The following is a 15,348-nucleotide window of genomic DNA, read 5'->3' on the forward strand; positions in this document are numbered from 1 at the left end:
AAATAAATTTATTGCATATGCATGTACTTGTTCATGCTTAAAGCAATGTACATGCCCTGACAGGCTTCTTGTGGAGCATGGATTACTTGAGAATATCTTTATATTGTTGGCCTGGCTTAAAAGTTTCCAGATGTTACCATTATAAGCCATAAACATGGCAGTATAGCTCTCGCTGGCAATGAAGTAGGGTGTTTTAATGGTTTGGATGTGAACTGGAAATTGGCTTCTCTGCTGCCTGCCATCTAGTATGAATGACATTTCTTAATCTGCTTCATTTTCCTCATTTTAAAATAATTGGGTGACTTTTGCATCATGAGTATACATGTGTTTTAACTAATGTTCTGCTTGCCATTACAAAATAAATGCCAGTGCAAAAGCACCAAGAATCTAACAATTTTTGTTTGTTCTATACCTTATGAATGCTTCTATAGGTAGAATGAGCAGCCACTTCACTGGAGGGCTGTTAAAATGCCTTGTGGCTTGATCTGTAGGCCGAAGACTGGTCACAACACTGTAGTAAAGCTTATCAGTAAATGGGGAAGGCTACACAATACCATACCAAGCTCCTCTTTTGGCAGCAATTTCTTCATGTAGCACACATAATTGATGGCAGAAATTCCTGCACAGTTGATTCTTTTGGCAATTTAAAATTGTGTGATCAGCCAAATTCTTGATAAGGTCCTTTCCTTTCGAAGGGGGCTTTCTAGGAGAAGCTCGTGGCAAGCAGCTGGTCTTAAGATGATGGTATTGGTGTGGACTCAGCCCTTGCGCAGGCTGGTCACTGCTATTCATCTCATGGTTTGTGTGCTTGGAGGGATGGCTTTTGTAAACTTGGCTTGGAATATGAGGTGACTAAGGATTCTTCTAGAGATTTGATGTGAAGCAACATACTGCTGTAGTGGAGGACAGCTGGAGAAATCATATAGCAGAAACAGATGGGAAGAAAACCCACCCTTTGAATTGCAGTGTGAGAGGTGGGAATGTTGCTTAGGATGGCTGCCGCTGTTCGTTGTGGTGGGGCAGGGGTGTTCCAAAGGCAGCATCATCTCGTCAGCTGCCATCACCTCATGCCAGGCAGCTGAAAGAGGGTTATGTGTGCCCATGTGGTTTTTTTTTCAGGGAGAGGAGGGTAAGGAGAAGAGCATGAGCACAAGTTTAATAGGAAAGTATAAACTAGGTAAAGGAAAGGTGTTTCCTGGAGCTGAAGAAAGGGGATGAGTGCAAGAATCATAATCTGGTATGTGCTAATTTATGAAGATAAGGGTAGTGACCACTCATGAATCACATATATGTGTATATATTTACATATTTAGTAGAGAACAGGTTCCTGGACATGAGGGTCTAAGAAAGGCACAGATCTAATAAACATAACTGCTTGAATGTTTCTGATTTCTCCTTCTGTGCTGCTTTGTTGTTGTTCACCAAAGATGTAAATAATTAATCAGGAGGTCACAGTATGTTTTCTGGTGTGCTTGTGTGACAGTCAGTACAGGAGAAGTCTCGTGAGGCAACACCAATGTGTGTTCTAAGGGCAATTATAATACGTGATACTTGCTCCCTTGCCTGTTTCCGTGCCACTGGTACCCACCCAGATGATGGGAGTCAGATCAGTGGTGGGTCCTGTGTTTGTTACCATACCATGCTGCCATGGCCTTCACACATTTGGTTTACAGTTGCTGAGTCTAAAGCCAGTCCCATTGGCTCATACTGTGGAGATGTGTTTGGTACTGAGACAAATGCTTGTGTGCATTCAGATATTTATTTTTAATTCAGGCAGAAGAGCAAATCCAGAGCTGTCAGCTGAGTTTTTCTGTGTACCAAGTTGTTAATTCTCACAGGGCTACCAGGTAAATGGAGAGAAGATTTTTTTTTCCTATGTATTTTTTTTTTTTTTCTTAGAAGCTTTGCATAAGATATATTAAAGTCTTTTTTCCCAAGAAGTATTTTACAGTGATGTTTCAAGACACGTAAAAGCTGCAGCATTAGGGCTAATTGTAGAGAATGTTTTATGTAGGAGTACCTTCTGTGTGTTCTGCTGGCAGGACTTTAAATGTCTCCTCAAGGACTGACACTTGGAGACCACAATTTAAGCGGATATTACTGCCTGAAGTGAAAAGAGAATTATCTCCTCCCACTCCTTAATTTGCAGGATAAGATTCTTGCTTGCCAGTTCACACAGCAGATGAGCCTGTACTTTTAGTTCAAGGCAAGAGCTTTGTGCTTGTCTCCTGGCTTCATTTGCAGCTTTCACTTTAAAGGGCACAGCACAAAACTTGCCTTGGCTATTTTGTGAATTTGTTCTTTACCAGCATACTGATTTACATGTACTTTTCATCCTTTGGATTTGTATTTCTTTAGAACAGAATATGTTACCAGTGCTTTCTACAATGGGTTCCTTGAGCATGTAGTAAATTTAGTAAATGTACTAAATCCAAGTTAATTTGGGCAAAAGACTTGTAAACACTCTTGATCTCATCACCCATCCTGTGACTTGGGCCCCTTCTTCCCTTGCTAGGACTTAGTGCCCACAAGTCTGATCTGAGTCAGAGGGTCCCATGGCACAGCTGATATTTGGGATTGTTTGAAGCTGTTTAAAATCCCAGGCAGTGCAGGAAAAAGAGAGAAAAGCAGAATTCTCCTGGTTTGAATGGGAGGGGAAACTGACTATGAAACTTGGTGTTTACATATACAAGGAAGAAATTAAGTGGGTTGTGAAGGTTAATCTTTATCTTAAACAACCTATGTGGAGATGCACATGAAAATTTGGAGAGGGACAAAGTTGAGGATGTTTTTAGTAGGCTCTGGATTTCTGCCTTCTGCCATTGAAGCATGCTGGACTCTCTTGTTCTGTCTTGTTCTGCAGTTACTTCTGTGAAAACCTTTATTTTTGCGGGAAACCTCATGTGATGAGAAAACCTGGAAAGCAGTTTTCAACTAGTACTGTGGATTAAACACATTTTTTTGTCATACTGTAATACAGCAAAGTGCTGTTTAAGACAGTTGACTGCTTAGATGTCTGTTGACTGTTAAACGCCTTGTGGGGGACATTCCTGCAGTAGAGATAATTGTTGAAAAGCATGTGTTTTCTCCTGTAACATACTATCTAAGAAGGATAGTATGCAGATGAAAGATCAGTCACTTAAGAGCAGAACTGTTATCTTGCCTGTTAGCTAATGGATGACTAAATACTCCAGGTTTTATGAAGTGTTGGAACACTTACAATGACATGCTTGGCTTTGTCCCTGTGCCCCTCTCCACTGCCATCCACAGTGTCTGGCCCTAAACAAGGGCCTCGTTGTTATCTTGTCCCTTGGCAATCTGGGTGCTGGACACAAGCCCTCTTGTGGTTCTTGCTTGGCATTCAGCAGGAATACCTACTGTGCCAAGCCTGAAGCATCAGGGTTTAGAAAATGAGACTTTCATGGTGTTGTCTTGAAGTGTGGGTGAAATAACAGCATGGAGAAGTTAAAGCTTAAAGGTTAAACAGCTCCGTGGTAATTGCCACATCTAAAATGGTGTTTGGATGAAAGGCACTCTGCATGTGCCATGGAAAAGCAAAAGATCAGTCAGTATGCAGTCTTGGGAACTGTGGGAGGGTTTAGCTCATGTTCCTCTTCAAGGTTTTCTTAGTAAAAGATAACCAAGGTGATTAGTTGTGTGGGAATGCTAGTTGTAAATGTGGGTCTCAATTATCCCCCTCTGCACTTATAGTAATTAATGCTTCTGAGGTATGAAGCTGGGTTCTGCAGTTGTCCTTCATGATCACAAAGGGGAACCTGATCAGGAGCATGGGGCCTGAAAGAAGTGCGCTTTGCTTCCCAGCAAAGGGATCTGAGTTCCCCTGAGGTGGACCAGAAGAGCAAAGGATGGCAGGGATTGCCCAAATATTCCAAAATACAGGTGGCTGACTACCCTGCCTCCTGCTGACCGGCTGAAGGACTGGAATCAGAACAACATAACGTTCCTCCGGGGTTGTACTCACAGAGCAGAAGGCTGGTGGTGGTATTTATTCACATCAGTGCTTACTGAAGAAGAGAAGCCGAAAGGCAGCTGAGGGCTTCGAGACCAGGGCTGTGGTACATTTCCTGCCGATACAAAGCGAAGTGTTCAGCAGAGAAGTGGGGAGAATGAAGCTTCAGTTTCCTTCTGGCTTTGTGCAGCCAGTTAGTTCTTTATGAACAAGAAAGGTTTCTTGTTTTAGAAATGCTAGGAAGGAGACAAGAAAAAAAACATGTTTTCTCTTTTCATGTATTAGGGTGGCTGTAATGCTTCTGTGTATTATTAAAATGTTTCAAGACTATGGAACAACTTTGTACAGTCAGCAGTGCATTTGTTAGTGCCTGCAAATGGTGTGAGTCTCTGTGGAAACATGAAAAATTGAAAAAGCAACCTGCAGAGATCCTCCAACGCTGGCAATGTATGTGCAAGAGATTTTCAGAGACTTTTAACAAACTGCCACGGTGCAGTATGTATAGCATTGATGCTTTTGCATTAATAACTGTGCTTCACTGGTTAAGGACAAATTTTGTCCTTAAAAGAACAATTTTTCTGTATTTAATGCCGTTTGCTTTTATTGTGGTAGATGATGTGCAACTGTCATCCCAGGTGAATATTTGGGCATCTGTAACTTTGAAGGAGGGAGGTTGGAAAAGCGAGAGGTCCTGCCTCACAGCTGGGTTGGGTTGTGGTCTGGTACAAAGTCTAGGGAGCAAAAGTTACATGTTCTTCTAAGAGCCTAGAGGGTGTGAGAATGGGGATGCTGCATCTTAGCTGTTCATGTGGAGGAGGCCTAGAATGTAAATGCTGCTTTCATTCCACGTAGTTCTACGAGGCTTCAGTGTGCGCTGTTTTGTATTTGTGTTTTGCTGTATATTCTGTATAAATGATTATTTTTTTTTTCCCTTTAGAATGAGCTGTGGAACGTTGCATTGCTACTTATTTGTTCATGTAGCTTTTGTTTCCTTATTTCTTTCCTTTCCCTTTTCCCCTAGATCTATCAAGTTCAGAAGGTAGGGCTTGCTGTCTTTCATTCTTGTTTGCATGTATGTGTTCCCACATCGAGTCTTGCTAACATATCAGAAAAACCCCTAAAGAGTGGAAGATGCACAGCAGGCTTTGTATTTCCATACAATTCTCTCTTTCCATCCTGTAGGCTTGTGGAGTGGATAATAAAGGGGAGTGAGGGAAGATGACCTGTGTATAATGTGCCTGGTTGGATACTTAATATAATTTTTTCTACAGACTGTTTGGCACAGAATAAGTAGAAAAGTAGCTCGGCAAACCAGCCATCATAGCTGAGTATGGTGGCTCCACGTGTCCCTAAGAACTGTACACCCATTTTTGAGTTGAAGGCCAAGTGTATTGTTGAAAATATTTTGGTCTGGCAAGCATCTAACAGGTGTCACCAGAAAAAATGACTTTCAGATCACTTTGTTTGCAGAAAGTCGCTGAAGTAAATCAGGGACGCTGCATTTGAATTTGTAATCCTTTGGTAAATAAACTCTGTGGCCTTTCTTGCGATGTGACCTAAGCATTGTAAATGCTTCTGTATTGTTTAATACTCTCAGTATAAAGTCATAATCTCTTCCTTCCTCCCAATTTTCCTCTGATAGTTCCAAACCATGGCAAAGATAATGATAATAGCTGTAACTGAGGTCATTTGCTATGTAACAACAGAGTTTTTGGGTTTGTGTTAACGATGTTTGGCTATTACGTGCTTCAAGCATGTGAACTCTGTGGTACTAGAAAGAGAAATAGCTCCAGAAAGTTTTTGCAGGGAGGGAGAAGCATATATTTCTTCAAGCCTGCCATTTTCTACCTTATTGAATATTTTTTTTCCCTGAGATTTTTATTGCTTGCTGAATGATAAATGTGTTCTCAACCCACAGCCTGGTTTGTTCTGGCACTCCAGCTGCCTTAACTGCATGTTTCTCTTGCCTGACCTAGCAGTGTGTGTGCTTCTTGGAAATGCTGTTCTCCTCTTTAAGTGCGTATGTGTATGAAGATAGCTACTCAAATCATGTGCTCTGCTATTGAATGCTGACCCCATGAATTTGGCAACAAATATCTCTTACTCTTGTTTTTATTTGTGGAGTTGACTATGTACTGAGTGACTCAAATTAACATCTGCCCGTGGATCAACAGGCTCATTATCAAACTCCTTAATAGGAACTAATTTAATCTTCTGGTACATACGCAGCCCCATGGGAGACAAGGAGGTTGTTTACTGTTGGTGTCCTGATATGGATGAGAAGATAAGTGGGTTAGCCTTGCAACATCCCATAGTGGGTTTGCAAGTCTTAGCAATTTCACTATCACTTAGCAAGCAAATCTGATCTGGAATTCTCTCTCAATGGTATTAATGTCATTAATTATTTAATTGTAATATCACTTTTCAGGGTAGAAGGCAACTTGAGTCTGGCAAAGGCCTCGAACTGAAGACCAAACAAATGGATAAGCACAATTTCTTCCTTTAACCCATGTGTCTATTCAAACCAGACACCTCGGGCAGAACAGTCACCTTAGAGAAAGAAATGGGAAGAGACTGACGGGGTAAAATACCAGACACTTCAAATGCTGCCACTGCAGTCCAGTGTGAGATATGCTGTTTAAAAGATTATAAATTAAAAATAGTCTCAAGGCAAATGCATTCATTAACATTTTTCTTTTGGGGCATATTAAGCATTTAGCCATCTAGTTCTACATGGTGGAGGAAAAGACCCAGTGGAACTTAACTTGTGGCAAGTTTTTGAAGGGGTATTTCCCCATCTTCCTTTTGCAAAGCTGAATTCAGAAGCCTATGTTAGAAAGTAAGGAGAATGGAGGTCAGGAAAAGGAAACAGCAGACCTTACAAAAATTATTAACGTGTTTATGGATCCTTCCTATTTGTGAGGAAGGATTCTCAATTTTCGTAGTGGATTTTTTTTTTATTTCTAGTGTTAGAAAATGTTATACATCTCTTGAGGGAGGGAAAAAAATCCTTTAATAAGGCTTTACCTGACCTGATTTCCCACAAAGCATAATAATCGGTAGGTTTTGATCGTGTACACAATCCTGACCAGCTGGAGTTCATATGATTTTCAGGGGTCATGTTGTGTGTGCTGTGCTTCTGCCTGGAAGAAACTAGTCTGAGCACTTGTGCGGAAGTGTGTAATGCTTGAAGAAACAATGGTTCATGTCGTGCACTCTAATTTCTTGCAGTTTTAGGGAGAATTTTCACTTTGGCTAGACATTGTATAGAGGTAATAGATGTATCTGAGCGCACAGATGCTTTGCAGGGAAGGCAGTGGAAAATACTTCCCTATTCTCATAGGGATGTGGTTAAAGAGTTTGCTGAGCCGTTGTCTCTTTTCCTTTTTCCAGGGAGATGTTTGCATACTATTTAAAACTGCAATGCAGTGAATTTATTATTTCCTGTTTTCAAATTATTGCCTTTAAGAACTTATTTTCTAATATTTTTCCTAATAAATGGGATTGCTGCAGGCCTCTGCTTTTTCCCAGTTTGACCCCAAAACTGATAACATTCAAAGGTCCTTGTACAGTTTGGGGTATCCAGGATGGGTAATTGAGCACCCCACTGCCTATTCTACTTTGTAACAGACTGTTCAGAGCTATTAGGATGAAAATGAAGATGACTTTCACATGAAAATAATTTTGTTTAATGAGGAAGAACTCTGAAGTGAGAATAAACTGATACAGTATCAAAGAACATGCAGCTGTTTGTTCTAGTTGATTAATAAATAGAGAATGAGGTTTTTAATGGTGAAAGTAAAATTACATTATTACCATTGAGATGAGTGCTAAATTCAGAATATAATACAGAACAGGTTTCTAATTTGTTTGATCATTACCTTAAGCTTTGACTGTTGATATTGCTTCCTCAAACCTCTAAGAAAGCTGGCAAGTAAAAGCTTGTTTTTTTCCATAAATACAGGAATGTCAAAGCACATACTCTAAATTGCTCTAAAATACATATTATGCTTCCTTAAGCAGGATTTCCATTTGCCGATTACTGTGCTTTAGGCTGGTGATTTTTTGTTCTTTACACAGGAATGTTATGGTCACCATTATAAATGCAAACTTCCCAAGACTAGATTCAAAACGCATGTTTGGCGAGGAAGAAAAGTCCTGCTAAACTTGTCGATCTTTGAACAATTTGCTGTCTGGTGGTGATGCAAAGGAAAGTTGTCAATGTTGTATGAATAAAATACAAACTGAGAAATGGTTCATAAGAGCCAGTCTACCAGGAATACACATGGGATTTGGTACTGAAATGCAGAGTGCTTTCCAGTCTGCCTGCATTGGTGAAACATGTCCCAGAGGCTCCTCCTCTGTGCTCGCTGGCGATACCACCGCTGCCAAGATGGTCAAGTGTAGACCAAAGGCCTCGTGTACTGAAAAGGAGCTCTGGGGAGTTCTGAGTTCAGGGAATAAGAGTGCACAGAGATTACTTGTATTCAGCTTGTCTTCCTGGTTTGACAAATCTGTATGGTAAACATGATTTGACAGCATTTTTCATCCTGAAAGTGTTTTGCGTTTGGATCCCTTGTAATGAGACTTGACTTAAATGGGTCAGGAATTCAAGACTCATTACGCTCCTCGTTCCTGTCCTCACAGCGCTGTGGTTTGGCACTGCTTAGAAAGAAGAAGCTGTCAAGTGCCCTGGTCCTACCTTTCCCATTGCTGGACAGTTTGTCCTGGGCACCTGCAGCGGGGGCTCTGGTGGCACTTGGCACAGCTCTTTCAGCATGTGTGTGTGTGTGAAGCTGTGTGGCTTGGCCGAAACCTGGCAATGCATGTCAGATGTTCTGTGTTTGTCTTTCTCATCTAAATTCTTTTTTTTTCCCCTTTTCTGTCTGTAGAAATATTATGGTCTGGACACTAAATGGGGAGACATCGAGCAATGGATGGTAGGCCTTGATTGATGTAGCTAAACAACATGTTGTTGTTTTATGTGCTGAAGTTTTGTATAGCTCACGGAATTTGGAATCCCACGAAGTAGGTATTTTCATGTATTGGGAGTGTGAATTGCACTCTTAACCACAAGGATTCTTGCAGTCCACATCAATACCTGAAATGTGGCTTATGGTCACCTTAAAACTGGCAAAGGTTTGGTTAGATGCATCTATTATGTTTTTACAGACCTCTGTCTCCACCATATCACTTGAAGATTAGTTTAGCATATAGACCTGTTAAAGCGGCTTGTCATACAAGGAACACGTGTGCTCATTTTACTTCCTTTGGATTTTGTTACAATTTGAGTCTTCTCAAATCTGTCTTCATTTAAATTTTGGGCAAGTTCTGGTCCATGGGAACTGTGGGGATGCATTATTACTGCTAATATGCTAATGCTTGCTTTTTCGATAATGCAATATCCTGGATTCTACTATTTGCTAAGCCAGCGAAGTTGGTACCAGGTATGGACTTGGGCATTAGCAGTATTTGACTTTTTAACACCAATAATATAAGATGAACAAGTTGTTAAAGGGCTGGAAGACATTGAGATGAAATGTCTTTCAAACACAAGTGATTTCATAAACTTACCAGTGATGCCAGATAAAAACTGTTCATAGCTTTGCCCTACAAGCTGAGTAGCCCACGCTAAAGAAGGCGAAACCAAACAGCTGATTTCCAGTGTGGAAGATAACTTTTCCAACTCTCTGGCTTCCATGACCTTGGATAATTAATTGACATAAATGCTGGTTTGCTCTATGCCTTCTTGAAAGCCTGCTGCCATATGGACCAACCATCTACCGAGATGCTCTATTCTCACAAATAAGCCATTAAGTCTCTTCAAATCCTTGCTAGGGGGATTCAGCTCCATGTTACCAAAAATTGCTTTGCTTGGAAATCAGTTTGCTTTTGAGAACCATTAACTACAATGTTGAACCTTTTTTCCCTGTTTTCTGCTACGGTTTCTAAATTCCATGTAGAATTAGTTTCTTGGAAACTTAATGCACCCTACAGCCTTTCCAGCATTAACACAGCTTTTGGCCTGCAAAAGTTGGTGCTGCATGTCGCAGAACCTGTAAGCAGAGCACAGATGCTTTTGGTCTGGAAGAAGGGGCCAGGCTGTGCCCCTCTGGGATACCTGCTAGAGAGAGCCCATTGCCCTGCCACATTCATTTCAAATAGAAGATATTTGAGATTTGATTTTGAAGGACTGCAAACTGGAAAGCTTAATTACAAAAGCACTGTAAGTATGCTGGTTCCCGGATGCAGAAAGGTGCACTTGAAATGTTTTTTTGAGATGCAAATGAAGATGTCACTGTGTACAACTTTCCGTAAAAGTAATGAAAGTGTGTAGCAGAAAAAAATGGAAGAGGAGAAAGTTGGGGTCACAAGTGAAGGCTAAAAGTTTTTCTGACGTGACAAGGTGTCACCTTCCATTATTTGGTTTAACCTTACCAGCTCCTATACATTACTGAAATTCACTGTGTCTTTCTGAAAGTGCTCTGTTGGTGTCTCTGTCCTTTCAACACTTCACTCTTTGTTTTTCTCTGCTGCCTTGGTAGGAAGACAGTGAGCGTTATTCCCGTAGAGCCCGAAGAAATGCCTCGGTTAGTATCTACTTTTGCTTTTTCTTTATAGCTAGATATTTCAAACTAAAAAAAAACCAGACGTATATAAGGCATTTCCTTTTAAAAAGAAAGAAGTGAACAAGCTCGCCACACCCAGCCCCAGATGGGTGAAAACCCCAAAGCCACTTCCTGACTTCTCTGCCCTCCCCAGTCACTCCAGGAGCTTTTGCAAATGTGCGAGAGTAAAGGGGGGCAGGGGGTGGAAGGTGGGGAAGTAACCTGCTTGGAGTGTTTAATGTCCGTTTATTCAGACTGTGGGCCAAGAGCATACAACAGGGAACACCTGAGCAAGCTTGTCATTCACCTTGTAGTAAAATGCTCAACAGTGTTTCTTGGGTGGATTTCATTTACTTTCTACTATAGTTTAATGCAATACTTTTTAAAATACATTTATTCTGTAAGTCTTTTCTTTCCTTCTGTTCCATCAAAGCCATCAGTATTTACCTCACTGCCTGTTACTTGTGTTCTTTTCATTATTTTCTTGTCTTTATACTTTCTTTTGATAGGCTTCGGATGAAGATGAGCGCATGTCTGTGGGTAGCCGTGGAAGCCTGAGGGTTGGTAAACTGTAGGATTTAAGTGTGCATGTGTGTGTACTGATGTTGCTGCCCTCCTGTACCACCAGACTGGTTGTAGTTCTCTGGTAACATCATCCTTCCAAGGTCTTGATGTGTTCTGTGTCCAAGGCATATCGGGCTTTTTGAGTACAGCTACGTCAATAGTTCGTTCAACCATGGCAATTGTCAGATTTGTATGTGCTGTGCAGGAACATCAGCAAAGCACATGGCTCTGTAAAAACCTTGCCGGTAAATGCTGTTCACTGTCAGTGTTGCAGGAAGTACTTACCCAAAACACTGGTACATGCCAGCTATTTCTTGTATGCACCTTGTGAGCTCCCTGTTTCATTATTGATGCTGAGAATTTGGGAAGAGAGAGTGCTGGCTTACTCCGTAATCAATATTTATCAGATCAGGAAACCAAAACCAAATTATCAGTGGAAGTAAGTCTTAAGCACTTTTGAATTACAGGTGAACGCTCTCCTCAAAACTGCTTTAGAGATACTTGAAATTCATCTGCAGAGTTGAGTTTTGTGGAGGGAGGGATTAGGAGTGCAGAGAGTGCTGTGGTGCACTAGTACTCATCTGTAGGAAAAGTTCAGACAGTTTTTTCCTCAAAATGTCCATATAGTACTTTTGCAGTTAATACCTGTGTACAAATCTTCATTCTAGCATGGACATAATCAGCTCTTGTAAGAAGGCAGTTAAAGCCGTTTAGTATTGTGAATCGCTATTGCTGTTGTCTTAGCGTGTGGAGATGGTCTTCAGAAGATGAACAGAGCTCACTGCTGCTGAGACATATGGAGAAGCATTTGGCTAACCACTCAACTGAAACAACCCCTCACAGACTATGGAGGAAGCTCTGAGTCCTCAGCGTGAATCAGCTGCAACTAGTTTTTGTTATGGAGCCATTGTGCCTAAAACTGTTGTGTTTGAGAATATTTTTCTTCTACTGATGTTTGTCCTAATTTATTAGTAGCACTAATTATGTGAGTTAAGCTGGATGATCTGTTCTATTTGTATAAAACAAGAAAGACCATCATTCATAGCAAGGTCTTGATTTATAATCCTCAGTTTCTGGCTTCTAGGGAGATTTCTTGTGCTTTTTTTCTTCCCCTTAAAAAACTTGCTAATAGTTATCTAGGCTAGAACTACCTTTTTTTTCCTGACAAACTATTCCCAAAAGTACAGGATTGAGTGGAACACGTCATATGCCTCTAAAAGAGTCTGGAAGATGGGGGGGGGGTGGGGTGGAAAAATTACTACTGCAGAGCCTGCTCAGTGATCCTAATGGAGTTCACTGTAAGGTAGCATAAGATGTACTTAAAAGTTCTAAGGGTTGTCTTGTTCCCTTTTTAGTGGAATCTTTATTGCTACTTACGAAACGCTGTTAAAATCTTTATTCTTTAAGATTGCAGCCTTACTTTAGTGCTTTTCAAAGCCAGAAGATGCCTTAAAGCTCGAGAGATTCAATGAAGAAAAGCTTATCTTCACAGCTGAACATGAAAACTGATGTTTATTTTACTTAAATTTTGACATGTTTCTGCAAGGTTTTTTTGAGGGGGAAAAAACCCCCTAGATCACTTGAAATTTCAATTCTTTCTATTTAGAAGATGATTACAATACAAATGGATTATTTAACCATGGCTGCAATTGTGTGTCCCTTGATGTGGCAAGATGTGAACGCACTGGCACTGTGTTGATACAGGAGCCCTCTTCATCTGAAACAACTTTTGTTCATGGAAATGCGCTACTATTTCCATGTAATGTGCTTTTGTAATACGGCCCTGGGTTTTATCGTTGTATATTTAAACAGCAGAATCCTTGCATTCTACTTTCCCCCCATCCCTTGAGAAGAAACTCTCCTGACCCTTCTTCCTGACAGTGTCTGGGCTGCAAGAATTCCTTCAGGCTGCAATAATCACTACTGGTTTGGTGAACAACCGTCTCCACATGGTTCCTGGGATGGTCCATAAATACCTAATACTTTTGCAAAGAATGTCCTTTTCTGACAGAAGGATCTGGTTGAAACTTTTTGGGCTGGTATTTCTAGTGATAATGCACAGTAGAATTTGATGAACATTTTTACGCAAGCTGACACTTGGGCGTGCACAGGAAAAGTTTTGACAGAGCTTCCTGCCCTGATCCAAGTGTCACTGGGATTGTAGATGAAATCAAATGCTTGCTACTCTGAGCTGAAATTTACCCTTATTCAACTTGTTCTTGTTTTAGTCACACTGAATTGATAGAACATTTTCCTAGTGTGGATTTACAGTAGATGCTTTTAATAGTTCAAAAACATCTCTCTCTGGCCCTTTTGCGAAGGTTGAACTCTTGCTGTGTGTGTATTCAAAACAACAAAGTAAAACAAACAAACCAAAACTAACAACCACAAACAAAAATAAATGACCAACCTAAAATGTTACCTCTAAGGACTAGAGTTCAGTTTGGCTTCTGAGCTATTTTGGAGTGAAGATGACACCAGAAACTGTAGCCTTGTGTCCACAAAGGGTTTATAAAACTACTCAGAGAATTCTGAATGCTGCTCTTTTTTTGGTATTTGAAGACTCCTTCCATAGTTGCAGGATGCCATTGTAATTGGTTTGCAAGACTTCCATTTTCTGAAAATGGATCTTGTATCTTTGGCACTTGGGCTCATTGCACTGTGAGGGGCTGATAGTGTTAGGGGTTGCTTTTTGAAGCTATGCTGCTTTTCTGTACAGGAAGTTTTCAATGGAATGAGCCCATGTCAGGAATGTATGTCTCCCTACAATTTTACCAGCCTGTTAGTCTGTGTGGGTTTTACTCTGGGTTTTCTCCTGGAATATTTTCTGAGTGGATATCTGAACTGGCAGCAGGGATCTGCTGAGCTAGCTTTTGGGGAGCTGGCCTGGGTGCCTCTGGCAGAGCAACCATCTGCCTGGACTGCAGAACCACTTGAGGTGTTGATTTAGACCAGGCCAGCATATTGATTTAAGCTCTGCAGCTGTGACTGTACTGTAAACAGTGGCCTAGATTTAATGCTGGTTCGAGTAAATCTGCCTCCTGCCAGCAGACCTTCAGCTGCAATGAAGGGGTATCTTTAATAGCTTGTCTGTAGCTCATCGTGATTGCATGAAGTGTCCTGCCTCTCTTGTTTCAGAAGTTCTACGGGGTCGATTCTTTATCACCCTTTTTTTCCTAGGGAAGCTCAGAGCTCAGTAACATCATCCTGTTTGTTGAGACATTTGAATCTTTCTTCAGTCTCTTTTCTACTGCAAGTACCCTTGTGCTCCCACTTCTCTCTCTAATCTGAGACCATCCTGTATGAAATACTGTTGCGTTATGAACTACTCATAATGGAGTTAGTTAATTTTCCTCGTTTTCTTTGCTCCAAAGTTCCTGACTTCTGGCTTTGTGCAAGAAGTTCTGCATTTTCAAAGTTCTTTGGTTGGGATTTACATCTCTGTGCCTCTGTGTGTGTATTTGGTTTGGTTTGGGAGATTATTTTGATTGCCATAACTTAAGTGTTTTCCCTTGTATTCTGTTTTTTCTTTCCTCTCCTGCCTTTACAGTCGCATTTGGAATATACCAGCACCTACCCAGTGGTGAGAATAGTCTGCCAGTTGCAGTGTGTGTTTAAAAACTAATTATGAAGAAGAAATTAACATCAATTGTGATAGCTGATGAGAGATAAGGGGTGATATAAAATGATCCTGAGGCAGTTTATGGTCTGATGTAAAGATGCTACTTGCCTCACCTACTACTCTGATGCAGTTCAGATGAAAAGCACTGAATCATTAGAGAGATCTAAGCCCCATCTAGTTCAGTAGCGACCATAGGATAGAGCAGAACAACTTTTATTTTCTCTTACAGACCTTCTCTGTTACAATCTGTCCATCATTTGACCAGATATGTCCAGTTTTATTTCAGCATAAATCTGGAAAGGAACTAATACTCTCCCAAACCCATGCTGAATAGATCTAGCAAAGGTGACAGGGCAAATACACTGCCTACCAAAGCTGAAGCTTGTGTATGGAGCTGTTACCTTTGCTTTGGAGGATAAAATCAAACTCTGTAGGAAATAATAAGACGAGAGCAAGTATTTGCATTGAATACATAGAGATAAAGCTGACTATTGGAAAAATAGAAGAGGGATGCAAGAGACAATGAGGATTGGGACTTTAAGCTTAGTTTTAAAAAGTTCCTCATACTGTTATCAGTGCTGTCC

General features: G+C 40.8%; 1 protein-coding gene across 1 annotated transcript in view; it reads left to right on the top strand.

Annotated features, from left to right (window-relative positions):
* The window catches only part of LRRFIP1 (LRR binding FLII interacting protein 1), a gene marked incomplete at both ends in the record, with an annotated part of 108,137 nt that overhangs the window by 48,637 nt on the left and 44,152 nt on the right, over positions 1-15,348 (top strand). The window contains 5 exons of the mRNA XM_080346297.1: positions 4,992-5,009; positions 8,863-8,910; positions 10,516-10,560; positions 11,088-11,138; positions 14,693-14,725. Coding sequence (XP_080202423.1) covers positions 4,992-5,009; positions 8,863-8,910; positions 10,516-10,560; positions 11,088-11,138; positions 14,693-14,725 — 195 coding nt within the window. The remainder of the gene's footprint in view (positions 1-4,991; positions 5,010-8,862; positions 8,911-10,515; positions 10,561-11,087; positions 11,139-14,692; positions 14,726-15,348) is intronic.

Source organism: Nesoenas mayeri (assembly GCF_963082525.1).
Source record: "Nesoenas mayeri genome assembly, chromosome: 6".
Taxonomy (NCBI): Eukaryota; Metazoa; Chordata; class Aves; order Columbiformes; family Columbidae; genus Nesoenas; species Nesoenas mayeri.